The sequence below is a fragment of the Sarcophilus harrisii genome, chromosome 6, assembly GCF_902635505.1.
Source record: "Sarcophilus harrisii chromosome 6, mSarHar1.11, whole genome shotgun sequence".
Taxonomy (NCBI): Eukaryota; Metazoa; Chordata; class Mammalia; order Dasyuromorphia; family Dasyuridae; genus Sarcophilus; species Sarcophilus harrisii.
This window is the reverse complement of record NC_045431.1, coordinates 242,773,173-242,798,370: the sequence shown is the minus strand read 5'-3', so window position 1 is coordinate 242,798,370 and position 25,198 is coordinate 242,773,173. Positions and strand designations below refer to the sequence as shown.

General features: G+C 63.2%; 4 protein-coding genes across 12 annotated transcripts; 3 read left to right on the top strand and 1 right to left on the bottom strand.

Annotated features, from left to right (window-relative positions):
- On the bottom strand, window positions 1-7,976 carry BAD (BCL2 associated agonist of cell death). Of its 4 annotated transcripts, none has more exons than XM_031942647.1 (6): window positions 7,909-7,976; window positions 7,602-7,712; window positions 6,411-6,535; window positions 5,105-5,256; window positions 767-990; window positions 1-550 (listed from the first exon to the last, which is right to left on the bottom strand). In XM_031942647.1, exons 1-6 carry the CDS (start codon window positions 7,966-7,968, stop codon window positions 425-427), a joined length of 798 nt encoding a protein of 265 aa, XP_031798507.1. In that variant the 5' UTR covers window positions 7,969-7,976; the 3' UTR covers window positions 1-424. The 4 variants fall into 4 exon arrangements, with proteins under 4 accessions (XP_031798507.1, XP_031798509.1, XP_031798510.1 ...); XM_031942649.1 differs by having other exon boundaries at window positions 6,430-6,500; XM_031942650.1 differs by lacking the exon at window positions 7,602-7,712.
- On the top strand, window positions 7,251-15,670 carry GPR137 (G protein-coupled receptor 137). 5 transcript variants are annotated; one of them, XM_031942643.1, is made up of 8 exons: window positions 7,251-7,269; window positions 13,072-13,443; window positions 13,608-13,657; window positions 14,026-14,251; window positions 14,343-14,492; window positions 14,605-14,733; window positions 14,849-14,967; window positions 15,236-15,670. In XM_031942643.1, the coding sequence occupies exons 2-8, from the start codon at window positions 13,087-13,089 to the stop codon at window positions 15,396-15,398; spliced, it is 1,194 nt and encodes a 397-aa protein (XP_031798503.1). In that variant the 5' UTR covers window positions 7,251-7,269; window positions 13,072-13,086; the 3' UTR covers window positions 15,399-15,670. The 5 variants fall into 5 exon arrangements, with proteins under 5 accessions (XP_031798503.1, XP_031798502.1, XP_031798504.1 ...); XM_031942642.1 differs by lacking the exon at window positions 7,251-7,269 and adding an exon at window positions 8,640-8,814; XM_031942641.1 differs by lacking the exon at window positions 7,251-7,269 and adding an exon at window positions 11,889-12,575.
- A 2,144-nt stretch (window positions 15,671-17,814) lies between these two features.
- Window positions 17,815-22,040, top strand: KCNK4 (potassium two pore domain channel subfamily K member 4). Of its 2 annotated transcripts, XM_031942645.1 has the most exons (7): window positions 17,815-17,949; window positions 18,186-18,461; window positions 19,629-19,746; window positions 20,184-20,344; window positions 20,627-20,813; window positions 20,980-21,116; window positions 21,631-22,040. In XM_031942645.1, the coding sequence occupies exons 2-7, from the start codon at window positions 18,273-18,275 to the stop codon at window positions 22,018-22,020; spliced, it is 1,182 nt and encodes a 393-aa protein (XP_031798505.1). In that variant the 5' UTR covers window positions 17,815-17,949; window positions 18,186-18,272; the 3' UTR covers window positions 22,021-22,040. The 2 variants fall into 2 exon arrangements, with proteins under 2 accessions (XP_031798505.1, XP_031798506.1); XM_031942646.1 differs by lacking the exon at window positions 17,815-17,949 and having other exon boundaries at window positions 17,958-18,461.
- Window positions 22,041-22,288: 248 nt separating this feature from the next.
- CATSPERZ (catsper channel auxiliary subunit zeta) lies at window positions 22,289-24,592 on the top strand. The gene is made up of 6 exons (XM_031942651.1): window positions 22,289-22,376; window positions 22,847-23,015; window positions 23,332-23,617; window positions 23,832-23,905; window positions 24,005-24,071; window positions 24,382-24,592. The coding sequence occupies exons 1-6, from the start codon at window positions 22,342-22,344 to the stop codon at window positions 24,480-24,482; spliced, it is 732 nt and encodes a 243-aa protein (XP_031798511.1). The 5' UTR covers window positions 22,289-22,341; the 3' UTR covers window positions 24,483-24,592.
- Window positions 24,593-25,198: the final 606 nt, after the last annotated feature.

Below are 25,198 nucleotides of genomic sequence, written 5' to 3'. Positions count from 1 at the left end.
AACAAATGACTCGGCTTTTATTGCCACTTTCACGTAGAGAAATCCTAGAGTCTGCTACAAGAGCAGCTCCCCAGGGGAAAGTGGTTAATCTCGGTTCTGACCACGGCGCAGGCGCAACGAAGCCCCGCCCCCGAGCCGATTGTTAGGGGGAGGATCTGGAAGTCTAGTTGCAGCCTCTTCCGGCGACCATGTTGTCTGTGGGCAGAAGCCTGCCCACTGTCGCGATGCCGGCGTCCTGGCTCCCCAAAGCATTCGCCCGGCGCCGGCAAGATCCCAGTCAGGCCACGGGCTCTCTGACTCTCTGAACTTTTACGCCTGCTCTCGGCCCCGGTAAGTGGGGGCGGAGCACTTCCGCCCTTACCCAACATGGCCGCCACACTACTTCAGGGATGGGGTGCGTGTTAAGAGGGGGAAGGGGTGGGGGTCAGTGGGAAGGACCGACGCTCCCTTTCCCCAAATTCCGCCCGAACCAAGACTGGAAGGTGCGGGTCCAGCCATGGCTCCGACGCATCTGGCTCGCAGTGCCTGCGCTCTTCGGGCGGGGAAGTCCCTGCAGGGGACGGGAGAGAAAACAAGAGCCAAGACTTAAAAGCGATTGGCTATCTCGAGCGTTCGTCCCGCCTCCCACCCGACTTCCGGCACTCCCCTTTCCCCTCGCTTCCATCCGCTAGTTTTCCCCTCCCACTATCCCAGCGCGGCCTTTCGGAAACTCGCGACTACAACGACCAGCATGCTCTGCGGCCACCGGGGCGCCCCCTACGGGTACCTTGAAGGTGCAGTGGAACTCGTCGCTCATCCTGCGCAGCTCGCTGCCATAATGCCGCGCCGCCCAGAGGATAGGGGGCGCTGAGCTGGAGCGGCCCCGGAAGAGGCCGCGCTCTTCCTCCCCCTCGGACTGCTCTGCCTCGGCCTCCGCTTCGGGGCTCGCCTCCCGGGAGCCCTCCCTTAGCGGGGGGTAGGAGATCAGGCGAGGCCTCCCCGCGCCGGCGCCTGCGGAGGAAGCCCAGGAGAGCCATTCCTTCCTCCCCCTCCCCCCAGCCTTCGTGCTCCCCCCCAGTGACCTCCCGTGCCCCAGGCTTGTGTTCAAGCATTTCAGGAGCTGACTCCAGGCATCCGCTGTAAACTGTCCTCCTCACACCCTGAGCACATCCATCCCACGGAGGCGCTGCCTTCTGGCCTGCGGCCTGTCCCGCCTCTCCTTCGCTTCCCCTCACCTACCCTCGAAACTGCCTTTTCCTAATCTGCACTTATTAGGCACCTACTGTGTGCCTGGTACATGGTGGTAAGGGCCGAGGATACAAAAAGAGGGAAAAGGCAGCCTCGTGTCCTCCCGTCTGGCTCGTAGTCTAGACCACCGACCTCTGCGAGCTCCAGCCCCTTCTTTGCCCGTCACCTCCAAGGACAAACTGCCTCTATCCCGAGGTCCTTAGCCTCATCTGCACCTTGCCATTAACTCCCGGACCGATTTCCTCAGAGACCTCTCCCTACCACGTGCACAAAAAACCTTCCAGTGCAAATCTGAGGGGCTCAGGCCCCCAACTCATCTTGCCCTTGGGAGTCCGCTCACACGCCTGTGATGTCATGTGATTTGGGGTCCCCTGACCTCGCGGCTTCTGTTCTAACGAGTCCGGGGGCTTCTGGCCAGTCTATCTGAAGACCACCCTTAATTCCTGTGGTGCTCACTTCCCAGCCTACCCTCGGCCACAGAATGAACATCTATGATGGAAAGCTGTGCAGGTGTCTCCTTGCTTCTGTCTCTTTGCTGGATTCGAACCCTTGTCCCTCAGAAATGGCATCTCATTGCTTTTAATACCGCACCCCTTGACTAGCAGAGGCTTTGAGCTCTTTTGAGACATGGGTCTGGGACTTCTGGGCTCCCCCCTTCTCAACCTCGACACCCGCCCCTGACAATATTCTAGCTAACGATGCCTTACCCCATCCTGTACTTATTCCAGCTTTTCGGGGGTGCCAAAGGATGACTTTGCATTTAATCCTATTGAATTTCATCACCCCTCAGGGGGGTCCCCAGGAACCTTTCAGAGGATGCCAGGGTCAAAACTATTTTCATAATACTAAGATATCTTAAATTCTAAGATGGTGACTATTGCTAAGACCCATATAAACCAAAGCTTTTTGGGGGTCTCAGTCATTTTTAAGAGTGTAAAGATCTCCTGAGACCAAAAAGGTTGGGAATCATCGCCCTAAATCATTGTACAAAACCGTTAGCCGGCCCAGGGCCACTCACGGACGCTCAGGGGTATTTTAATGGGGCACCAATGGGTGCAGTGCCATTGGATGATTGGCAACAACGCTATCATTATGGCAATCCAACCAGTTCTAACGCCATCTAATTACATCATCCTGAACATTCAGATCTTTTCTCTTCTGCAAGAAGAGCATCGACACTTTCTCAAAAAAAGGCTTTGCTTGAAAACTGGCAAAACTGACAACGGGAATAGACAATGTCGGAAGAAAGTGCACCGGTGCATTGTTGGTGAAGCTGTGAAGTGATACAACCATTCTGAAAAGCAATAAAGAATGATGCAAATCAAGTGACTAAACTGTCTATACCCTTTGACCCAGAACTATTCCACTGTTCACCTTATACCCCAAAGATGTCACAGACAAAAAGAAAGGCCCTCTATATACCCAACTATTTCCAGCAATACTTACCCACTGAGAAGAGGGCTCACAAATGGAAGCACATGAATGTCATGGAATATCACTCTACATTAACTACTGATACACATAAGAAATACAGAGACCACGGTCTGATGGCAAGTGATCAGTCAGGAGAACGATATACAAAACGATTACAACGATATAAATGAACAACAATCACAAAATAATCCAATGATACGGGCAAGGCTGGCCCCAAGGAAGAGAGAGGAGAAGACAGAAGAGGCAGAGGTGGGGGTCTAGGGGTATGGAATGGTGTACGTGTTAAACATTTTTTGATGCACTGCTTGGTTCTGCTGATTTTTTGTCCTCTTCCTCTCAAAAATTGTAATAATAAATAAGATATAACATATTTAATAAAATAATAAAACATTTTAAAGGCCAGTTCTCTGGATGTAGGTGACAAAACAAAAGATATAAATATCTTATATACTTCACCATATTATTAAATATATGATAAATATATTTTGCTGTGTCCTTTATAGGACCACAGACCTAGAGCGGGAAGGGCTCTCAGACCCATCTGCTCCTCACAAAGCCCTTCAGAGCTGACTGCTATTATCACTCCCATTTTACAAAGGAGAAAACTGAGGCAGACTCTCAGACCTGGGACTTGCCTAGGGTTACAGCTGGGCCGTGTCCAAGGCAGGATTTGAAGCCAGGTCTCCCAGATCTCAAGACCGGCCAGTCCTCCATTCTCTGTGTCATGTTGCCTCGCCTGACTTAAATGCGGGGCTCCTGCTGCAAGGATGATGGTCATCCCGCCGTGGGATCACCCCCTCCTCAAAAAGCTAGAGGCCTAGGCCCAGCAGAGCGTTCCCGGACAAGCTGGACTTTGGTTTGAAAGAAGGGAGGCTCATGGGTGGGGTGCTCAACAGAAACCATTATCTCCCGTCCTCCTGCTCTCAGCTACAAGCCTGTGGTGTGCCTGAAAACCTCAAGACGGGGGATCTGCCCAGCTCCAGACCTCAGTCAGGGGAGGGAAGGCCCAGATGAAGGGGGAGGGGGAAGAGTGCCGCTCTCCTAAAGACCTGAGTTCCAATTCACCTCTGACACCACGTGACCCCGGCCTGAGGAGGAGAGTACCTGCCCCTGCAAGGCAGCTTGGAGATCCAGAGTTCTGCTGCTTGAGGGGCTCTGAGCCCCTCTCAGCCCGTGTCCTGCCAAGGCAGGGGGCTCTTGGGCCAAAAGAAAGAAGCATCGGGTGCTCTCAGGTCGGACTCCGAGAAGATGTCCCAATGGCCCCCCCCTTCCTGTTCCTCCCCCTCCTCCTCTTTATCAAACTTTATCAAAAGCTTAGCTTGAAAGAAGATAAAATTGTCAAGCGGGAATAGACAACGTGGGAAGGAGTGCACTGGTACATTGTTGGTGGAGCTGTGAAGGGACATAACCATTCTGATAGCTGCCCAGCTCTTCTTCTCCCCTCTCCCCTGCTTTACACCTGCTCTTCCAGTCCTAGGGGAGCCCATAGGGTGTGGGGACAGTCCAAGGAACTAAGGGCCCGGGCGGAAGAGCTCCGTTGGGCTGACGGCCACCGGGAGGGCGAGCCCCTGCAAGCACTGTGCTAGGTGCCGGTCGGCCAAGCCAGCGAGGGGACCTGAAGTCCCTGGGACACTCCCTCGGGGCCCTGGGACACACCTGCCGTAGGGAGCAAGGGCCTTTGGGAGACAAGGCCCCAGGGACTTTGAGGAACTGTATAAATGACATAAGGATAAAGGAGGTTAATCTTCATTCGCTCAGCAAGCAGAGTGCTGGGGAGGGGGAAGGCGCCTCTCGCTGTTTCCCAGCATCCTCCGGCCCCCAGACCCCCGCGCTCCCTTCTGTGACTTCACCCAATCGGAATGCAAGTCCCAGGCTGTCCAGGCCCAAAGTTTGCAGAGTGAACAACAGGTTGGGCGTGGAGAGCGGGGAGCTGGCAGCTGCCTTCCTCCTGGGGCCGCCCCTGGGTTTGGGGCTGACCAGAGCTAGGACAGGTGACTCAAGAAAAGGCCGGGCCTGAAACACGGGTGCCGGGACTGCACTGGGAGGTGTGGGCCTGGCCCAGCGCCTCCGAGGGCAGCGTACGCTGGGCTTTTCCGAGCCCCCTCCCTGGTGGCTCGAGAGCAGGGGACTGGGTTTGAGATATAAGCCAGGGAAGGTGTGCTGGGCACAAGTGGCTAAGCCAGGCCCAGGTCCTCAGATAACAGTGACCCCCGCTCCTGCTGACTAGCTGGGTGACACTAAAGCTCAGTTTTCCCATCTGTAAAATGGAGATGAAAATAGCCCCTACTTCCCCAGGGCAGCCCCGAAGTCTTAGTGCGGTTTTAAAGCTCTCTGCTCCTCAGGAGCTGGACAACCTGGACCGGCCTAGAGACGGGGCATTTGGAGCCCTCTGGGATGGCAGTGACACCACAGAGAGGCGGGGGGAGGGGGAGGGTGCACCTACCCTCATGGTGGTGGGCTCCAGGTGCTGCTCGGGGTCCTGGCCTGAGCGGGGCGAGGCTGGGGGCAGTGGAGGCAGAAGGGTCTTCTCCGGGCTCACTGGGCTCAAACTCGGATATCTGGAACATGCTCACAGGGTGGGAGGCATCCTTCGGCCTGGGGAGGAGAGAGGAGGTGGGTGGCTGGGGGGGGGGGGGAAGCCAGAGTCCTGGACGAGGTGGGAGATGGAAGAGGCCGCTAGGTGCCAGGTGGAGGCAGGAGAGGCCACTGGGTGCCAGGGGGAGGCACAAGAGGTTGCCAAGTGCCAGGGAGCAGGTGGAAAAGGCCACTGAATGCCAGGGGGAGGCCAGGAAGAGATCTCCAGGTGCCAGCGGAAGGCAGGAAAGGCCACCGGGTGCCAGGGGGAGGCAGCAGAGGGAATTCTGAGGAGGACCAGCTGGGTTCCTCTGTCCCTTCGCACCTGCTCGGCTGTTTCTAACCTAATATAAGCGTATTAGAAGGTAACAAGACACGGTCCAAGCCTGGCGAGCCTTCACATCCCGCCCGACCCTCACTAGCCGAGTGACTCTGGGCAGACCGGTGCCCTCTAAGACATTGCTAAAGATGGCCGGCCCTCCGCCTCCAGCTCCAAGCACAGTGGGGGGGGGGGGGGGGGGGGTCTCAGTGTCACCAGCCAGGGACCTCTAGGGCTAAATAACCTTTTACAGAAAAGGAAACTGAGCCCCAAGGAGGTGAGGTCCAAGGGCAGAGGGAGCACCTGGGCTCCCAACGTACTGCTGCCTGACCCCAAGTCCTCTAGAGGCCTCCGTTTTCCATTTATAAGAGGGAGGATTGTGCCCCCCCCCCAATGTGTTTGGAGCTGAAGGGGAGGGGGGCAGTTTTTCAGTTTTATGCACCCAGTGCCCTGCCTGTCAAACTGAGCCCAAGCATAGCCCAAATCCCAAAGAGAGAAGGATGCCCGCGATCATCTCTAAGGGCAGGGAAACAGGACAAGCATCAGCCATCAGTCCCGCAGCGGGCGCCCCACGCCCTGGGGCACAGGGTCAGGAGTGAAGCGTTCCTACTCTAGAGGTGTTCCAGAGAAGGCACGCACAAGGGAGCGTGAGAACCCCCCCGGGGCCCCCAGAACCCTCCGAGTGAGCCATCGGGGCCTTGTCCCCACCCGGCAGGACCCGCCATGCCCCGGTTCTGGCCATCACCTCCCTCCCTTCCCTCTCTAGGAACCATAATCCGCTGGGCCCTGGAAGTGTCAGCCAACCCACTTCTGCCCTTCCCAGCCCTCCCTGCGGCCAGTGCTTTCTCCCACTGACCTAGTCAATAGCCCATCACCTGGCACTCCTGGGGCTCCCTGAGGCTCTCTCTGTGTGTTCCCGGATGGAGGCCTGGCACTCAGCAGGTGTCTAATAAATGTCTGACCGGTCAGGGAAGGCCACACCTGTTAGGGAGTGTCCGTCTGACATCCTTGATGGGTTGCTTGGCTGTTCGTGCCCCATCTGGAGTTTTCCTGGCAGAAATACTGCCATTTCCCCCTCCAGCTCATTTCACAGATGAGCAAATTGAGGCAAGCCGGGGAAAGTGACTTGCTCCCCAGAGTCACACAGCTAGAATGTCTGAGGCTGCATTTTAACTTAGCAGATGACAGGCCCGCCCTCATCTACTATTCCATGTAGCTGCCCTGGTACCCAGTAGGTGCTTAATAAAAGCTTGTTAACCCCATAACACCCTTGCCACTCCAGTTCACCCTACTACTTCCTGGCTCCCACTCCCTGGTGGAGGCAACAAGCAATTATTAATTGCCTACTGTGTGCCGGTGCTAAGAGCTCCAGATATAAAGGAAGGCTGGAGGCAGCCCTGGCCCTCAAGAAGCTTATGATCTAAGGGGAAGGCGTGATGTAAACCAGCAGGAAAACGCAGCTAGTGAAAGCGGGGCTGCTGCCCCCACCATGCCTGACTGACAGCACGTGGGCAGGATTTGAACCCGGGGCCCGGCCCGGAGAGCCAGGACTCTCTCTTCCTGGGGTACCAAGGTCACATGGAAAGGTCTGGCCCGCTCCAAGACTTCAGGTCAAGGGTAGGGGCTCCCACTCCCTCAGAGGGCTGGGCCCCTAAGAACTCACCTTCCTGCAGCCCGGGAGGAGCTGCGGCCTCTCCCCACCACCTCGGGGCCAGGTAACTCGAGTCCAGCGCCCCGAGCGTGGTCCAGGGGGCGCCCCGGGATCCGGGGAAGGGCTGGGCTGCAATCTACGCCGGCAGAGGGGGCTTCCACCCCGGAACAGCCCGGCCCCCCCAGCGGCCCCGGGAGGGGGAGGGGCCAAGCCTAACTTCCCCATTAAACGGAGGGAGAAACTGAGGCTGGGCGGCGGGATCGGGCCGGCTGCGCCTGCAGCGCTCTCCATTTCCTTCCCCGCGGGCTTCCCTCCCTCCCTCCGGCCCCCCTCCCCCCTCCCAGTCCCGGGGGTCGGGCTCGCCCTTGGCCGTGGCCGAGGGGGAAGGAGGCTTACCCGGATGGGCAGCCCCGGACTTCTCTGGCCCTCGCTCCCCGGCTCTCTCACTCTCTCTCTCCCCTCCTCTTTCCCTCCCTCCCGTTTTCGTGGGAGCCCAGCCCCCGTTGCCTGGGTGAGAGAAACTTCGACTGGAATCAGCTCCGCGATTCAGGGCCAGGAGGGTGGGAAGAAAGAGTGGGGAGGGCCTCCCCTCCCCCACCCCTGTCCCTGGCTCCTCCCCCGCCCCCCAGCCCCAGGCCCGGGGCAGGGCGGGCCACCGGGCTCCTCCCCCCCCCCCCCCCCCCCCCCCGGGCCCCTCTGGTACTCTGGATATTTTGGATTCTTCCTTCCTTCCTCTGGGCCCGAGCTTGCTTCCTTCCAGCATGGAGGGCTGGGGGGAGAGGCAACCAGTGGGGCTTCGATTTCCAGCGCCGGGGGCCTCGGTTCATTTAATACCCCCCTCCCCCCCCCACCCAGCCCCCCATCCCGCAGCCCCCCCGGCTGGGGCCTCCTGGCCATTTCCTCTTCCCACGGCTGTTTTTCCTCGCTGAGGGAAGCCCCTGAGGCAATTAACCTTCCGGGCCTCAGTAAGCCCCGGCTCGAGGCCGGGGGTGAGGGGCGCCCATCACTAATGGAAACAGGCCCTGGAACCCCCGCCCCCCTCAGAAACCCAGGCGTTGGGGGTCGCTCCCCCACCTCCCCCCCTCCTCGTTCAGCCCAAAGGACTCCATGACCCATAACCCTGTCCAGCGGCCACCTTCCTCAAAGACCCGGCAGCGTCGGCCTCTCGGGGAGGGAGGCCTCGGGTCGGGCTCCCCGCTGTCTCAGGCCTCAGTTTCCCTCCTCAAAGATGCCGCCAAGGATGGCAAAACTCCCACATCCCCAAGGGAAGCCCAAGTGAGGCCACGAAGGCGGCGGAAGGCCGACACCCCGCAGCGGAAATCGCCCCTCCCTCGCCCCGGGCCCGGGAACGAAGGGAGGCCCCGCTCCTGGGCTCGGCGGGCGCCCCTTTTTGCAATCGCCCCCGTAGGGCCCGGGCATCAACGACCCCCAATCCTCGCCTGCTGAGCGCGAGACGCCGTTGTGGAATCTGGGGGCTCAACAAAAGGGGGTGACACTGCCTGCCTCACACTCTCACAGGGGGATGGGAAGTCCCCGGCGCTTCTAAGAAGTGTCCGGCGGGGATGAGGCTCCAGCAGCTGCAGAGGCCTGGGAGGGTCCCCGCAGGAAGGTGGGTCTGAGGGCCGGCAGGCGGGCGACAATCATCTGGCGTGCATCCCACTTCACCCCAAGCCGTTCGAGCTGTCTCCCTCCCTCCCGCTCGTCCCCTTCTAACAGCAACGTCAACCCACTCCTAGCATTTACTTGCACTTGGTGGGCAAAAATAAAGCCCCTCCTTTTGGAAGGACCCACACCACGTCCCCACACACACTGCCACACGCCACACACGTGCCACATACACACACGCACCACATGCACCACACACCCCACTGCAAACTAAAACCCCTCAAAGTAAAACCACCCCACTCAATTACACAGTGCAAAGGGAGTTCCAGGAATAGGGGCGGGGACCTGGAAGGCCCCTTCAAGGTGGGAAAAAGGTCTTGAGGAGTAAAGGGGCGAGTGGAAATATTGGCCAGCCCTGAAGTCAGGAGTTTCCATGTGACCTCAGACACTTAACACTGCCTGGCTGTGTGACCCTGGGCAAGTCACTTAACCCCAATCGCCTCAGGGGAAAAAAAGAGTCTTGAAGAAATGCAGAAGTAAGGAGCGAGGGTGTTCCAAGCTCAGATCAGTGCAAGGGCCTCGAGTCTGGAGGGGAATTGGCTTGTTAGAGGAAGTCAGGAGGCCAGTGGAGGTAGATTCCAGAGCAGGACTCCCTAAACTCTTCTCACTCTGGAAAAACTTTTACAAGTCATTCACGACTAATCATAATTTCCCGACTCCCACGTTCAATTATGGGTCGAGGTTTAAGAAGCTGGCTCCTAGATCCTATGGAGGTAATGTCAAAGACTGGAAAGGACTCTATGGTGGGGATCAAGTGAGGTGTTTTTAGGAGGCCGGAGGCACGGGCTTGTTCGCAGGCAGCCGGAAAGCTCCGGGCGACTGGGAGGGACTGAAGAGAAGAAAAGGAGAGAGAAGGAGCAGCTTCTGGGGAGGGTGGGGAGGATCAAAGGTTAGCTTCCTGGCAGGGAGAGTTCAGTTAAGATAAGATATCGCCTGTTGTGATTTCCTCCAGCACCCACTACCAAAGCAGAAGGGGGAGCAGCAGTCCGGGCTTCGGGGCTTGGCCAGGTGTGGTCTTCCACAGGACTCGGAGGCTAGCGGAGAAGCCTTTGTGGTTGAGATAAACACAGGAAGATCCTGTGCCTGCCATGATATCATGAGTCCATGAGGGGAAAGATGGAACAATGGGATCAAAGAATCTGGGAATTTGTGAAGCGGAAGTAAAAGAGTGGCGGGTGATGGTAAGGTCAAGGGTATGGCCATCCATCTCTTCTCTAGACTGCTGGGGTGTGATGGAGGCTTGGGTCAGAGAAATTGAATGAGTTGAGAAGCCAGGAAGTGAGGGCCTTTGAGGTGGGAGCATGTTGGAAGTTTCCTAGGCTGGGAAGAGTTGGGCAGGAGAGAAAGGCTATACACCTAGTCCAGAATTCTCTGAGGAAACCAAGGCTGGGCATCTGGATAAGTGGAAGGCAAGGTGGAGGCCCTTTCTGAGGGTGGGCTTTGAATCAGGAAGCAAGGGCCAGAGCTCTTCCCCTCCTGGACTTGGCCAGCCTCTGAATTAAGGCGCCCAAGCAGTCAAAGAAGCCCTAAACTAAGGCCCTTGCCCTAGCTGAAAGCACACAGCGGGCCTCCAGCTCAAAAAGTGCAGTGCCAGCGAAAGGAAAGGGAATAAGTATCTAATGTGTGTGTGTGTGTATGAGAATCAGGATTAAGTGATTTGTCCAGAGTCACACAGCTGGTGAGTATCTGAGGACAAATTTGAAGTCGGGTCTTTCTGATTCCAGACTGGGCCACCAGAATAAGCATTTATTATGCACTTATTATGTGCCAGGCTCTACATATCTGACTTTATTTGTCTTTACCACCACCTTTGGAGGCAGGTGCTATTTTCATCCTCATTTTACAGAAGAGGAAACTGAGGTTAAGTGACCTGCTCAGGGTCACATAGCTAGTAAATTTCTGAGGCTGGATTTGAACTCGGGTCTTCTTGGCACCAGACACAGGACTATGCACTTCACAGCCAGATGCCTGTGGAGGGGACGAAGGCCCAGTGGAAGGGGTAATCTGGGCCAGCCAAGGCACTGCGGCTTCCGGGGAGCAGAGGAAGAGCTTGTCCATCTCCTGCACGGCTGCTCTTCCTGGGGATCCCCCAGAGGAAGGGCGCCGAGACCCTTCCCCTTGGTGCCGAGTCACCCTGGCCGGCCCAGGCCCTCGTCCCGCACCGGCTTCGGGGGGTGCCGCCCCCTCGGGGGGTGCCCCAGGTGTCCGGGGGGATGCTTGGTCCCGATTCCGTGTTTGCTGTAGCTTTTCATTTGAGCGTCTTCGCCGGAGGAGGGAGGATGAAAGGGGATGTCTGTAAAGCTCTTTGCAAACCTTCCATTGCCGGCTGCTGTGAGAGGGGAGCCCCGGGTGGGGGCTCGCGGTTACCCCTAGAACTGCTCCTCAGCGCCACCTGGAGCCCAGACGGGGAAGCGAGCCCAGAGTGCGGCCACACTTGTAACTGAGCGCGCCTCTCATGAATGGCAAGGTATCCGTTAAGATTATTATTAGTCCCATTCAAAAGCGCTCCGGGCTCCTCCCGGGATGCATCGGCCCAGACGGAACTCCCGCAAAACAAAGGGTTAACTCCGAGGACGCCGGGCCCGGCGGCCATCTTGGTTTGGGGCGGAAGTCCGTTATTCTGGCTCTGAAGTAGACGAAACCAGTCCAGGCCCCCGGGAGCCGCTGAGGGGCCCGGCCCGGCCCGGGCTTTGGCGGGGCCGAGGTTACGGGCGAGGATTGGCTGAAAAGGAGCGGGGTTCCGAGGCCGGGAGGGTAGCCGCCACCTCGTCTCCATGGCGACGGCCCCTCCTCCCCTGAGCGCCCGCCCGCCCGCGGCGCGGCGCGAGGCCATTCCCGGACGCGGCTACGCCAGCGGCGGCGCGCGCGCGCCCCCCGTGTCCTCCTCCCTGCCCGGGGCTCGGGCGGGGCGCTGCGCACTTTGCGTAGGGCCGGGCGCGGCGCATGCGCGGCGGTCTCCAGAGGCGGAGGAGGAGGAGGCGGAGGCGGCCGAGGAAGCGGCGGAGGCGGAGCCGGGGAGCCGGGAGCCGGGGAGCCGGGGAGCCCGATCCCGGTCCCGGCGGCGGCGCCGGCTCCCCCGGAGCACAGCGGATCGCGGCGGGCTTCGGCCCGGCCGGAGCCCGGGGGCCTGGGCCGCGCGGGACCGGACGCGTCGTGACGTGACAGGGCGCCCGAGGGAGGCCGCGACATTCATCCCGGAGCCAGGGCAGAGACCCTGGACCCGGCCGGACAGAGCCCGGGCACCCCCTCCGGGGAGAGCCCGCCGCGAGCGGGACAGAGACCCCCGGCCCCTGCGGCCCCGGAAGCCCCCCACACTGCATCCCGCGGCGTGGAGACCCCAGGCCTGCTAATCTTCGGGGGGCCTGGGACGGGGGGAGCCGTCTCACCCGCTAGGCGACCCCAGAGTTCCCAGAGAGAGAGACCCCTAGAGGTTCAGACTAGCATCTCAGCCTCGGGAGACCCCAAGGAATCTGGAGGAGGCCCCTGGGAGTCAGTGCAGACAGCTGCCCCTCCCCCTGCAACAGCCAGGGCCCTAGGCCCTAGACTGGCATCTTAGCTCAGGGCCCCCAGAACTGGAGGAGGCCCCTGGGAGTCAGTGCAGACAGCTGCCCCTCCCCCTGCAATAGACAGGCCCTTAGACCCGAGACTGGCATCTAGAGCGGGATCACCCCCAGGCCCCCCCAAGTCCGGAAGACACCTCTTGCAGTGAGTGCAGACACCCCTCCCCTCCCCCTGCAGTAGACAGGCCCTTAGACTAACCCCAGAGACCCCACCTGGCAGCGTAACTTCTGGAGACCCCAAAGCATCTGGAGGAACCCCCTGAGAGTCAGTGCAGATGCCCTGCCCCCTTCCCCTGCAATAGACAGACTCGCTCCCCAGCCCTATAACTGGGGGGGGGGGCCCAACCCACGGGGCGAGACCCCAGACCCAGGAGAGACAGAGACCCTGATACTTGGGAAGGGAGGTGAGGAGGCCTGAGTCTGGCTGGGCAGACAGGAGGGAGGGAGACCGCTCCTCGCGTGCCTCGGGGTGGGAGGCCCCGCCCCTCAGGGCGCCCCCTGCTGCTTCCCTTTTGTAAGGGAGGAGAGGTTGGTGTGGGGGGGAGGGAGCCAGCCTGAACCCTGCCCCCCTTCGATGAGCGGGTCCTGCGCCTGCTTTCTGAAGCTTGGTCTCTTCTGTCTCATTGATCTCGCCCTCCCAGGCCTCCCCACCCGGCATGGAGGGCAACCTGTCGGGGCTGGTGCCCGCTGCGGGGCTGGTGCCCGCGCTGCCCCCCGCCGTGACGCTGGGGCTGACCGCCGCCTACACCATGCTGTACGGCCTGCTCTTCCTCTCGGTCTATGCCCAGCTCTGGCTGGTGCTGCTCTACGGGCACAAGCGGCTCAGCTACCAGACGGTCTTCCTGGCGCTGTGCCTGCTCTGGGCCGCCCTGCGTACCACCCTCTTCTCCTTCTACTTCCGAGACACGGCCCGAGCCAACCGCCTGGGCCCCCTGCCCTTCTGGCTGCTCTACTGCTGTCCCGTGTGCCTCCAGTTTTTCACCCTCACCCTCATGAACCTCTACTTTGCCCAGGTAACAGGAGAGGGGGCCGAGGGACCGTGGAGTGGGCTCATTGTCAGGCAGCCCCCCCCCCCCTGAGGGCCACGGGCCCCTGCTCTGGCCCATCCTGGGACCGCCGTGGCCCCGGGGTCCTACAGCCAGGGCTGCCATTTACGCTTCCTCTCCCTCTGGCCTAGGTGGTGTTCAAGGCAAAGACGAAGCAGCACCCCGAGATGAGCCGGGGCCTGTGAGTATTCCTGCAGGAGGCCCATCCCCCGTGAGCCCCGAGAATGGGTGGGTCAGCATGACAGCCATTCCCTTGGTTTCCGCCCCAGGACAGACACAGGGCTGGCGTGAGACTAGGAAGTGGGCAAGAAGCTCCTTCGGGTCAGCCAACGGCTCAGAGTGGCGGTGCCCGCCCGGTGCCCCCTCCTGCATGGAGGGCACCTGAGGCCCTTGCCGGCTCCTGCAGGCCCCACGGCTTTGGGGCTGAGGCTCGGCTGGGGGATGGGGCGCCTACATGTCGGATGTAACAGGACGAATGGTTCAGGGCAGGGGCCCCTCCCGGTTGGGGGGCGGTGGGGAGAGGGACTGACCGGAGCCTGTGGGCCGCAGGCTGGCCGTGCGGGGGGCCTTCGTCGGGGCCTCCCTGCTCTTCCTGCTGGTGAACGTGCTGTGTGCCATGCTGTCCCGTCGGCGCCGGACGCAGCCCTGGGCCCTGCTGCTGGTGCGCGTGCTGGTGAGCGACTCGCTCTTTGTGATCTGTGCCCTGTCCCTGGCTGCCTGCCTCTGCCTGGTGGCGCGGCGGGCCCCCTCCACCAGCATCTACCTGGAGGCCAAGGTAGGGGCTTGGCCCAGGGGCTTGTGGGATTGCTCGTGGGGTGGATGGGGCTGCCTGGGACCCGCGTAAGCACGCCCGTCTGTGTGTGCAGGGGACCAGCGTGTGTCAGGCCGCGGCCATGGGTGGGGCCATGGTTCTGCTCTATGCCAGCCGGGCCTGCTACAACCTGGCAGCCCTGGCGCTGGCCCCCCACAGCCGGCTGGACTCCTTCGACTACGACTGGTACAACGTCTCTGACCAGGTGGGTGAGCTGCCGGGGGTCCTTGTCTCTGAGTCTCGCCCTTGGCGGGCGTCCCCGGGCCCCCTCTCCTCCTCGGTCTGCCATGGCCCCCATTGCTCTCTCCCCCTGGCAGGCTGACCTGGTGAATGATCTCGGGGACAAGGGCTACCTGGTCTTTGGTCTCATCCTCTTTGTGTGGGAGCTGCTGCCCACCACCCTGCTTGTTGGCTTCTTTCGGGTCCACCGGCCCCCGCAGGACCTGGTAAGCTCCACCCTTGGCCCCCCGCCAGGGTCTGGGAGGGCCGGGGGGTCTGATGGGGGGGTCAGAAGGGGAGCACTGCGTGGAGCCGCTAACGCCCTCTGGCCTCCTCCCGAAGAGCACCAGCCGCATCATCAACGGCCAGGTCTTCACTTCTCGCTCCTACTTCTTTGACCGGGCTGGACATTGTGAGGATGAAGGAGGACCCTGGGAGCACGGCCGGGGAGAGAGCACCAGGTATGGGGGTGCCGTGGAGACTGCAGGGGCTTCTGGGGCTCTGTCCATGGGACCTCGGGGCCTGCCTCACAGCCCCCTCGGAGACGCTCCTGCTTTGGCAGCCTTTGCTATCCTGCCCACTGCCCCTTACCCTGGGATGAAGGAGCAGGATCTCAGCTTCCCCGTTCTAGGGCAGCAGCCGGAGGGGCGCCGAGTCCCATCTTGCTTTGCTTTCTAGCCCACTGCTCGTCGGGGCCTGTGTGCTCAGTCCCCCTGTCTCTCTCTGCAGCCTGTCGGGGAGCCTGGGGGCTGGCAGCTGGTACGGTGCTATTGGGCGGGAGCCCGGCTGGTGTGTGGGCAGCCAGAGCCGAAGCACGCCCCTCCTGTTCTCCCAGGTGGCCGGGCCCGCCGGCCACCATCACCACAGCCTCTACTCCACCCCGCAAACATGAGCTCCCCGCAGCCCGGGCGAGGGCGGGGCGCCCCTCCTCCTGACGGCCCCTTCTTGCCTTCCTGCCCTCCGCAGCCCGCGGCGCAACCCTGCCCTCTGCCCTCTGCCCTCTGCCCCTGCCAAGTCTGCAGCTTCTAGTGCTGGGTCCAGCTCCTTAGCTGCTCCTCTCGGAGTGAGCTTCTGCCTCCTGCTGGGGGCGCACTGTCCGCCACACGGAGCCCGTTACCTCTCTTGTGCCTGCTGCTCAATAAACAGTGCCCGTGCCCCTTGGAACCGCGGTCTGTGCTTGTGGCCTCCCGACTCGCAGACGTGACTTCCAGGTCCCGATGCTGGTCTAGCCCCGGAAAAAGGGGGGGAGGGGATTAAACTCACAGAGGCTAGAGCCGGCAAGGCAAGGCTTGGAAGCTGGCAGCAAGCCAGCCCCACCGCTCCTGGGACCCCCGACCTCTCCTCCTGACCTTGGAACGAGGGCCTGGCGTGGGGGGGCATCAATGGAATCCGGAGGGCCCGGGAGTCCACAGGGAGGCGGGGAGGGGGGAGCCTTCACCAAAGCGGCCTCCCTTTGGAATCTCCTCCCTTCTGAGGAAGGAGACAGGGCCCTGTGGTGGTTGGGGGGATGACTGGATTGTCTCTGGTGAGGACACCCTGAAGTCAGGGCTTGTCTAGACCTTGGAGGCCTCCTGGGGTGGGGGTGGGGGTCTGAGGATGGATGAACCGAGGGCTGATGGGCCAAAGAACGATCGGCCAAAGAACCACCGGCCTCTGCCCATTCTGGGAACTGATGGATGAGCTCCTGGGATTTCCCGAAGGAGTCGGGGGCAGGGCCAAAGGGCCTGAGGTCTGGGGTGGGCAGCAGGGCACCCCGTGGGGATGCTGGCAGGGGAAGCAGAGTGATGGCAGTGGGCTTGGAGCCTTGAGACGGCTTCTGATGTCATCTGCCCCACAGACAGCCAGGTCACGGCACCTGTCACGGGCCCTGGCACAGGTGGGCTTGCCCCCTGGGAGATACTGGAGCTGACGGTGGGGGGGGGGGGCAGCCTTCAGTGACGGCAGAGCCTGCTCCCGGTGTGCAGCGTCCTCCCCTCCTTGGTCCCCCCTGCCCCACCCTGTACTTAGGCGCAGCCCCTGCTGAGAATGGCAGCCCCAGGGCTAGGTCTGCCCCCAAGGACCCCAGAGATGGGGTGGCCCAGGCTGGCGCCCGCTGGTTTATTTCACCGGGGCACCCCCTGATCCCTCTCGCCAGGACTTGGGGCCGTCCTGCTTGGGGCACTCTTGAGCCGGGCACAGCCATAGAACAGCCTGAGGTGAGCAGAGGGCTGAATCCTGGCGGGGGCAGGGGGTGCAGACCTGGAGAAAGGGGGGGATGGAGGGAGGGAAGAAGGCAGGTGGAGGGAGGGCAGGGCAGGGGGCCGGGCCGGTCACACTCGCTCGCACGCGTGTCCGCGTTCTCGGGGTGTCCCCGGCTCCCCACGCCCCCACAACTGCTGCACACAGTTGGGACTCGGGACGCATCGGCAGCCAGGCGGTGGGCGGGGGCAGGGAAAGGGGCCGGCAGCCCGGGGAGGGGGCCGGCCCGCACGCTGTCCTCCGCTCTAGGGGACGGTCCTGAGGTCCCAGACGCCCACGCGTGGCCGAGCGAACGTGAGTGTGGCCGTGGGGCGGGGCGGGAGGCACGGCGGGGACCAGATGTGTGTGCGGTGCGTGGGCACGGCGTGGGCCGCGGGAGCCTGCGAGCGGGCAGCTGGCGAAGGTGGCGGGTGGGGGACGTGCGCGGCCGCCTGCGCACTGGCCCGGAGCTTGGGGCTGTTCCCGCGGTCACTGCGGTTCCCGAGCAGCTGGTCTGTGGGGCCCCGGGGCCGCCGCGAGCCGTCCCGCCCCCTCCAGGCGCCTTCCTCCAGCGGGGACCGGCAGAGCCTCCTGGCCGCCCTCCTCCCCCGCGGGGTCCGAGGCTCTGGCTGTGCAGGAGCCCCTCTCCCTCCGCCCCCGCCCTCCCGGACCCGCCCTGCGGCTGTTCCCTGAAACCCCGGGCCGAGGCAGGGGGTGCGGGGGGGGGGGGCCTTGGGTGCGGCGCCCCTGGGGAGAGGAGCGCGGCCCCCGCCGTTCGGCTTGCGCCCAAGCTCCCCTTTCCCCTCCCCCGCCCCGGGCTAAGTGGGGCGCCCGCTGTCTGCGGGAGGATGCTGCAGCCCGCCCCGAGCAGGGCGGGGCCGGGCCAGGTGTGGCGGCGGCCGGGGCCGGAGGGAGCCCGGGGGGCCGGGGGCTCGACCGGAGTTCTGGGCGCGGACTCCTCCCTCCGAGCCGCCTTTTCTGCAGCTCTCCATCCCCCGGCTGCCGCATTCCTCCCTTTCCGCTCCGCTTCCTGCCTTCGGTCTCGCGGTCCTCCCGCTCCCGGCTCCCGACTCCCCGGCCATCCCCCCCCCCCCCCCGCCCCGCCTCTCTCCTCGTTGTCAGCCCCATCACGCTCCGCCTGGGAGTCTGGTTCCCCCGAGTCTGCTCGGTCTCCCCCTGCCCCCAATAAGAGCCCCGAGAACGGGCTGGTGAAAGGGGCAGAGGAGGTAAGGGAAGGGGGCGATGGAGGGTACAGGAGGGCCCAGGTTAGCAGGGAGCCAAGGCGATGACTAGTCCCGGGCGGGGGTGAAGGGACCCAGGACGCGGGTGCGCGCGCTGCCAGGTCTCCGGAGGGGCAGCGTGGGGACGGAGCGGGGAGACGGGGGCCGGGAGCCAGGGCAGACAAGCGGGGGACGGCCCCGGCATCAGGTGCATGGAGCTGACGCCCCCTCCCTCCCCCCAGCGTCCATGCTCGTCACCGCCGTGACCGGGAGATTTGGGGCAAACCCGCAGCTCCCGGGGGCGCGGCCGCCCGTCTTCAGGCCGGGCCATGAGACCCACCACCCTCCTGGCCCTCCTGGCCCTGGTGCTGCTCTACCTGGTGTCCGGGGCCCTGGTGTTCAGGGCCTTTGAGATGCCGAAGGAACAGCAGGCTCAAAGCAGTCTGGGAAAGACCCGGGAAAACTTCCTCCGGGAGCACCCCTGCGTTAACCTGTCCGTGCTCCAGGCTTTTATAGAGGTGAGGTGGGCTGGGGGCATGGAGGGGGAGCCGGCCCCTGGCTCCTCCCCCTGCCGGGAGCTCTGGAGAGGGGCAAGGCGGGACCCCAGGGGCGCCCGAGCGGCAGAGCCTACTGAGGAACTTGGCCGGGGGCAGGCGGCTCAGAGCTGGAAGCTGGCGTGAGGTGCTACTTTCCCTCTCCTGCACCCACTCGATGCGGGGGATCCCGAGGAGGAGAAGGCCAGGGGCCAAGGCTGGGGGAGGGGGAGAGAACGTCGGGTGGGTCCCGCTGGCTTCCCAGGAGCCGCCCTCTCCTTTCCCTCCCCCCAACTCAGCAATCCAGGGGGGCCTTGGGCTGGAACCCCACTGAGGCTCAGCAGGTCTCTGCTTGAAGGACAGGGCTGGGGGTGGGGCCGCCACCCAGGAGGATTCTGACTTCAGCATCGGCAAAAAATGACTTAAAAAACACCCACCCCGCCTGGCCTCTTCTCCTGGGCTTGGACAGTACTAGGCAAGACGTACCAGAGGGGGCCCGGGAAGCCCTGGAGGGGGCAGCAGCCGGGTGCAGGGATGTGGGTGCTTGGGGGGGGGGGGATCTGGGAGCAGAACTCCTCTGGACTGCCGTTCTCCAAGAGGCCCGAGCCGGGCTCTCTACACAGACCACAAAGACACAGAAGTGACCCATTTTCCTGTTGTAATGGACATGTATATATTGGAAAACAAACCGGAGGAGCTGAGCCGGGAGCTCTGGGCGAGGAGGTCTCCCAGGAGGTGGCTGCCGAGCAGACGGACAGGAAGGGGCCGGGGGCTCCCATCCATCCAGCCACGGCTCAGAGAGGGGCAAAGTTTGGGGGAAGAAGCTAAGCTTGGGGCCCTGGGAGGAGCTGCCAGGGAAGGAGAGGCAGCTTTTAAGGTGGCCTTATGGGAGACCAGCTGGGCAGAAGCCACCGGGCGTTCCAAGACCCGACACCTCCCAAGACCCCCATCCAAGCCCTTCCCTTGTCTAGACCTCAGTAAAGAGAAGCTGCTGGGCCAGGAGAGCTCTAAGCTCTCATCCAGCTCCCAAGCTTAGGAGAGGTAGGGCCTGGCTTGGAGAAGCCCGGAGAGCAGGTAAGCCGGGCTCCAGTGAATGGCACAGGGGGCGGGGCACTTTGTGGATCCCGTGATCCCCTCCTTTCCGTTCTGCAGCAGGTGGCCAATGACCTGTCCATGGGTGCCGACCCCGGAGACCTCACCAACGTCTCTCGCACAGCCTGGAACTTGGGCAGTGCCTTCTTCTTCGCCGGCACCATCATCACCACCATCGGTGTGCAGGGCAGGGTCACCAGTCATGAGCAGAGCTAGGGTCAGGCCATGAGAGGAAAGGCAGGAAGGGAGGAGGGAGGGGCACTCACAGAAGGCACCTGAGCTTAGGTTCTTCAGGGGCTCTTGCTTCCTCCCAAGCACCAAGGGCCCCCAACTTTTTCCAAGCACTGGCTCATCACCTCAGCGACCAGATAAAATGGGGATGAAATTAGAGGAAGTCCCGGGAGCACCTCCAGCTTCTGGTGGGCATCACTGCCGGGAGTGGGGGGGGGGGCTGCTGCCCACTTTCCCGCCCTATTCCTCCCTCTCCTTGGGGCCAGTCAGGCTTTGAGGGGGGGTTAAAGGACAAAGGTCAGTGTCAGGGTTGTCTCCTCCTCCCCGATCTCTGAGGAGGTGACGCAGACCCGAGAGCCTGCCCTGATCCTCCATGTCCTCCAGGCTATGGGAACATGGTCTTGCTGACAGACGAGGCTCGCATTTTCTGCATCTTTTATGCGCTGGTGGGGATCCCGCTGTTCGGGATGCTGTTGGCCGGGGTCGGTGACAAGCTGGGCTCTTCCCTGCGCCGGGGCATCGGCCACGTGGAAGCCATCTTCTTGGTGAGCGTCCCTGCTTTTGGGGCCCGTCCAGTCCCCACACGGTCCCTTCCGCACCCCCCCCCCAGGACCCCCGGAGGCCCCTAATGCGGATCGGCCGAATCCACAGCCCCTTTTGAGTGAAAAGTTCCTCATCTCTAAGATGCTCTGATCCCCAGGGATGGTCAGCCCCTTCCTTCCTTCCTGGGCCTGTTTCCCCCTCGGGAAAAAGGGAGGCTGCACTAGGGGCTGTCTTCCTAGATGCCCCGGCTCCGGCCTGACCGCGGCTTCCCCCTCCCCCCCCAGAAGTGGAAGGTCCAGCCGGCCCTGGTCCGCTCACTCTCGGCCATGCTCTTCCTCCTGGTCGGCTGCCTCCTTTTCGTCTTGGCGCCCATGTTCGTGTTCCGCTACATCGAGGGCTGGAGCACGCTGGAAGCGCTCTACTTCATCATCGTCACGCTCACCACCGTGGGCTTCGGGGACTTCGTGGCCGGTGGGTGAGCGCCCCGAGCCAGGGAGGGGGGGAGCCGGCCGTTCGCCCCCGGAGCCGCGGCCCGGCGGTGGAGGGCAGGGGCGCGGCAGCTCGAGCAGCTTGGCGCCCTGGGGGCGAGGGGCAGGGGAGGGCCGCCCCCGACCGCAACTCCACCGGCTGCCCCCAGGCACGGACCCCGAGCAGTTCCCGGCCTACCAGCCCATGGTCTGGTTCTGGATTCTGATGGGCCTCGCCTACTTCGCCTCCATCCTCACCATGATCGGGAACTGGCTCCGGGTCGTGTCGGCGCGCACTCGGGCTGAGGTAGGGGGCTCCTCTCCCCGACGGGGCGGGCGGGGAGGCGCTTTCCACTTCCGGCCTCGCCCCCTCCCTCCCCCGCCCCAAGCTCCGTAGTGCGCAGAGCAGTCGCCGGGGGGGGGGGCCCCCGGGATTCCTAGGTGTCAGCCGGGCTGTGGAGGACCTTGCCAATGTGGTGGGAGGAGACCGCAGCGGCTCACACGCTCCCCCCCCCCCCCCCCCCTCCAGCCGCTGGAGCTCGCTTTCAGACGTTTCTCCCTCACAGCAACCCCGTCTGAGAGCCTGGGGGCAGAGCCGGGGTGTTTAGCCAAATGTACGCAATGACGCACAGCCAGGAGGTCTGGGTTCTAATCTCGCCCTGACACTCCAGGCCGCTTTAGGTGAGGCGTCCAATCGCGTTTCTTCAATCCCTAAATGGCGAGGCGGCCCGGATAGGGCGCTGGCAGCTTAGTGCCAGCCCCCCGAGGCGACGGGAGCCGCCCCTCCCTCTCCCGTCCTCCCTCTGCCTCTGCCTCCGCAGATGGGCGACCTTACGGCTCATGCAGCCAGCTGGACGGGCACGGTGACGGCGCGGATGACGCAGCGCGCCGGGCCCGACGCGCGGGAGCCGGAGCCGCCACTGCCCGAGAAGCCGAAATCCGGGCCGCCCCCGACGCCCCCCGCCAAGCCGGGGGCGGGGCCGCCCAGCCTGGAGAAGGCGAAGCCCCCTTCCTCGGCGCCCACGAGCTCAGTTTCAGCGCCCCTCGACTACCCGGGAGAGAACTTCGCCTTCATCGACGAGTCTTCGGACACGCAGAGCGAGCGGGGAAGCGTGCTCCCCCGCAGCCGCCGAGCCGGCCTCAAGCAGCCCAGGAAACCCGCGCGGCCTCGCCACTCCCGCCACGGCCCGGACAAGAGGGAGCTGGCCTAGCGGGCGGCGACCCTCGGGGCTCCCGCTCCTCTCGCCTCCCTCCGGGTTTTCGTTCAGCCAAAGAGCTCCCATTCTCCGGGGCGTGGGGCATCCTGGGAAGCCGCGCTCCCGCTCTTGCCCTAAAAGCTCCCTGCCTGTCTTCCCTCCCCGACCCTCCGGCCCGAGCTTCCTACTCAATAAAGTTCCGTCTGCCCGCTTCTGTGTCTCCTTTAGGGGGCCGAGGGAGGGGCGGTGCGCGCGCTGTACCGCGGAGGGCTTGGATGCGTCCCGGAGGGCGTCGGGGGAGCCCCGGGCTCGCGGGGCGGCCGGACCGTCCAGTAGATGTGGATTCAGGTTTCTCCTCTTCCTCGAGCTAGGTGAGCTCGGGCAATAGTGTTTTGGGGTGAGTGTTGAGGAGAGGGGTGTCTCCCACCCCTCGCCCCCCAGTTTGTCATCTTATGATGGAGGCGGGGCGGCGGTCAGAGCCCCGAGCTTGGATCGGGAAGGCAGCTTCCCGAGTTCGAATCAAGCCTCGGGCACTCGCTGGCTGTGTGACCCTGGCCGAGTGTTGTAAACTCATCGTAAAATGAGCCGAAGGAGAAAACGGCAAAGTACTCCGGCATCTTTGCCCACAGCCCCCAAAAACAGCAGTGAGAGGGAGGGACTAGGCGGCGTCCCCTGGAGTTTGGGATCCCAGGAGCCTTTGCAGCTCCGGTTGGCCGAGGGGACGGAGTGCCCTTTAAGTGGTAGGATCCGAATTCCCAACTCGTGACTTAATCCCAACGTCTCTCCCCCCCCCCCCCCCCCCCCCCCCCCCCCCCCCCCCCCCCCCCCCCCCCCCCCCGAGCTTCCCGAGAGCACGACCTTCAGAGATCAGTTGTATAACGGGCTCTGGTCGTTGGGGCGAGAGGATGGAGGGAGAAGAGCGCTCCCCCGCGGCGAAGACCGGATCAGAGCAGCAAACCTTTGTTCGGAAGATCGAAGCCCAGGAAGGCTCTCTCCAGAACTCGACCGAAGTAAGGCCTCGTTTGGGACCACAGGCTGCCAGGAGCGCCCCGGACCCTAATCCTCAGTCCCCCATCCCCGAGCCCGCGCCCATCCCCCCCGCTGCGGCCCCAGCCTCGGCCTCCTCGGCACTCTCCAAAGCAAGCCCTGTGCCCTCTCCTTCCCGGCCCTCGGGCCTCCTCGCCTGGGAAGAAGGCTAACTATACTCAGGACCCTTTAGAAGGAGGGGGGGGGATGGGATGCCCTCCCCGGCCCGAAGCTGGGGCTGGGGGCTTCGGCTCGTTCCCCTGCCTAGCCTCGGGCCTCTCTCTCTCCTTCCCTGGGCAGGAGTCCGAAGATTCCACGTTGGAGGAAAGCCCCGATTCCGGAAAGGAAACGCGGAAGCACAGATTCTCGTTGGTCCAGCGTAAGGGCACGTCGAGTAGGGAACGCGACAGCAGCGTCGAATCCGGCTCCAGCAGGGTTGCACCCCACAACTGGGGGGCGCCAGACACCATCAGAGACGAGGGCCCGTTAGAGTTTGCCCGCGGGCCGGGCAGTCCCCCGCTCGTCAGGCTCAGCCCCCACGAGCCGCCCTCGGGCTCGACCTCTCGGAACCTCGGAGATAAGAGCGGTCAGTCGGGGCTGGGGGCGGGGGATGCGCCCTGGCTGAGCGCTCCTTCGGGGCCGCAGGCGGGAGGCCCCGGGGAGGGACCCCTCCCCTTCAGCAGCTCTGCCGAGTCCCTGGAGGGGCGGGGCCGGCACCGATGCGCTAGGAGGAGACCGGATCCCCTCAGTGGCTCGGAAAGGCTCCAAGTGACGCCCTAATAACCCTCCTCTCTTCCCAGAGTTGGAACTGGAGAATTTGTTGGAATCGCGCGAAGCTATGCAACGCGCCTACTGGGCTGAGCTGCAGAACCGAGTGCGTGCGGGCTGCGAGGTGGGGAGGCGGGGGGCGGGGCTGGTGGGCGAGTCTCTCCCTCCCCGCGTCCTAGCAGCCGCTTCTCTTTCCCATCCCCAGCTGCCTCTGCCTCTGGCTCACCTCATGGAGGACGAGGCGCTGCAGATCCTCACCAAGAGCCTCCAAAGTGAGCGCCCCGGGGGATACCGCTACCTGAGAGCAGGCCCATGACTCATTAAGCAGAGAGGGAGGTCTCTGGGAGTGGGGTTCGGGGAGGGCGGGGACGTCACCTATTGGGGGAGGAGAATTACTATCATTCTCCCGGGGGAGGACGGAGAGTTCCTTGCTCCGGATCCGGATCGATTCTGAACGCGCTTTGGGGACCCTGAGGTTCAGATAACTGGCTACCTGGGCAAACACGACGTTGGGGGGCGGGCGGAGGCCGGGCAGGAGCCGCCCCTGCGCGCCCTAGATCCCACCTTCTGATCTCCGCCCAGGTTACCGCAAGGGGATCGGGAAGGACCACAAGCTGACCCAGCAGCTGCAGCGGCACGTGGAGAAGCTGCGCAGGAACCAGAAGTATCGCCAATTCACCTGAGCACCTGGTGTTCCTCCCACCCCCCTCCCCGGGAATCCCGCCCCGCCGGGCGCTGGCCCCGCCCCGCAGGACTCCGCCCCCCCAGATAAATAAAGGCGCTCCGCCCTCTGCTCTGCCCGCCTGGGTGTCTGCGCCTGCGTAGGACGCGTGCGGGCACGGAAAAGCGGGGGTGGGGGTGGTCGGCCGCGGTGCCACGTGATGACGAGCCCCGCCCCGCGACCTTCAACGGTCACCGCAGTGACCTTGGGCGCCTGTGCGCCCTCCTGCGGGCTCCGCCCCCTTCAGTACGCAGCCCCGCGACCTTGAGTGACTTTCGCCTCTGCCCGCCTTCGTGCCATATAAGGCTCCGGTCCCGCCCCCAAGAGGCTCGTCCGCAGTCTTATTTGCATACGCGGGAGGCCGTGCAGCGGCCCGCTCTCGCTCGTCTTTGGAGCCGCCCAAATGACATCATGCCAAGGCTCCACCCCCCCCCGTATCCCGCCTACTTAATGTGGCTCCCAACTCTAGACTTAATCATCTCCGCTTTCATGTCAGCCACGCGTGGCTTGGAGTTGGCAGGGGGCGAAGGGGTTTCTGACGGTCCGGCGAGCGCGCGCTCCCTCCCGTAACGTTTCCAGGAGGACACTTCCACGTCCGCCCCGGGGCTTTGCCCTGGTGCCTCTAGGTTCCGCCTCCTGGGTTCTTTTGCATACGCTTCGGGGTCGCTCCGCCCCTTC

What these genes read in the sequence shown, in the direction of transcription:
- BAD (XM_012552845.3), bottom strand. Translation starts at nt 7,496, where the DNA reads ATGGAGAGCGCTGCAGGCGCAGCCGGCCCGATCCCGCCGCCCAGCCTC. An exon ending in TGGAGCCCACCACCATGAGG is followed by an intron (nt 991 to 5,104) that starts GTAGGTGCACCC and finishes CTTCCTCCGCAG; the next exon opens with GCGCCGGCGCGGGGAGGCCT. An exon ending in AGTTCCACTGCACCTTCAAG is followed by an intron (nt 551 to 766) that starts GTACCCGTAGGG and finishes CGTCCCCTGCAG; the next exon opens with GGACTTCCCCGCCCGAAGAG.
- GPR137 (XM_031942643.1), top strand. Translation starts at nt 13,087, where the DNA reads ATGGAGGGCAACCTGTCGGGGCTGGTGCCCGCTGCGGGGCTGGTGCCC. An exon ending in GCATCTACCTGGAGGCCAAG is followed by an intron (nt 14,252 to 14,342) that starts GTAGGGGCTTGG and finishes CTGTGTGTGCAG; the next exon opens with GGGACCAGCGTGTGTCAGGC. An exon ending in GGCCGGGGAGAGAGCACCAG is followed by an intron (nt 14,968 to 15,235) that starts GTATGGGGGTGC and finishes CTCTCTCTGCAG; the next exon opens with CCTGTCGGGGAGCCTGGGGG.
- KCNK4 (XM_031942645.1), top strand. Translation starts at nt 18,273, where the DNA reads ATGAGACCCACCACCCTCCTGGCCCTCCTGGCCCTGGTGCTGCTCTAC. An exon ending in TGCTCCAGGCTTTTATAGAG is followed by an intron (nt 18,462 to 19,628) that starts GTGAGGTGGGCT and finishes TCCGTTCTGCAG; the next exon opens with CAGGTGGCCAATGACCTGTC. An exon ending in CTTCGGGGACTTCGTGGCCG is followed by an intron (nt 20,814 to 20,979) that starts GTGGGTGAGCGC and finishes GGCTGCCCCCAG; the next exon opens with GCACGGACCCCGAGCAGTTC.
- CATSPERZ (XM_031942651.1), top strand. Translation starts at nt 22,342, where the DNA reads ATGTGGATTCAGGTTTCTCCTCTTCCTCGAGCTAG. An exon ending in GAACCTCGGAGATAAGAGCG is followed by an intron (nt 23,618 to 23,831) that starts GTCAGTCGGGGC and finishes CTCTCTTCCCAG; the next exon opens with AGTTGGAACTGGAGAATTTG. An exon ending in GGGCTGAGCTGCAGAACCGA is followed by an intron (nt 23,906 to 24,004) that starts GTGCGTGCGGGC and finishes TCCCATCCCCAG; the next exon opens with CTGCCTCTGCCTCTGGCTCA.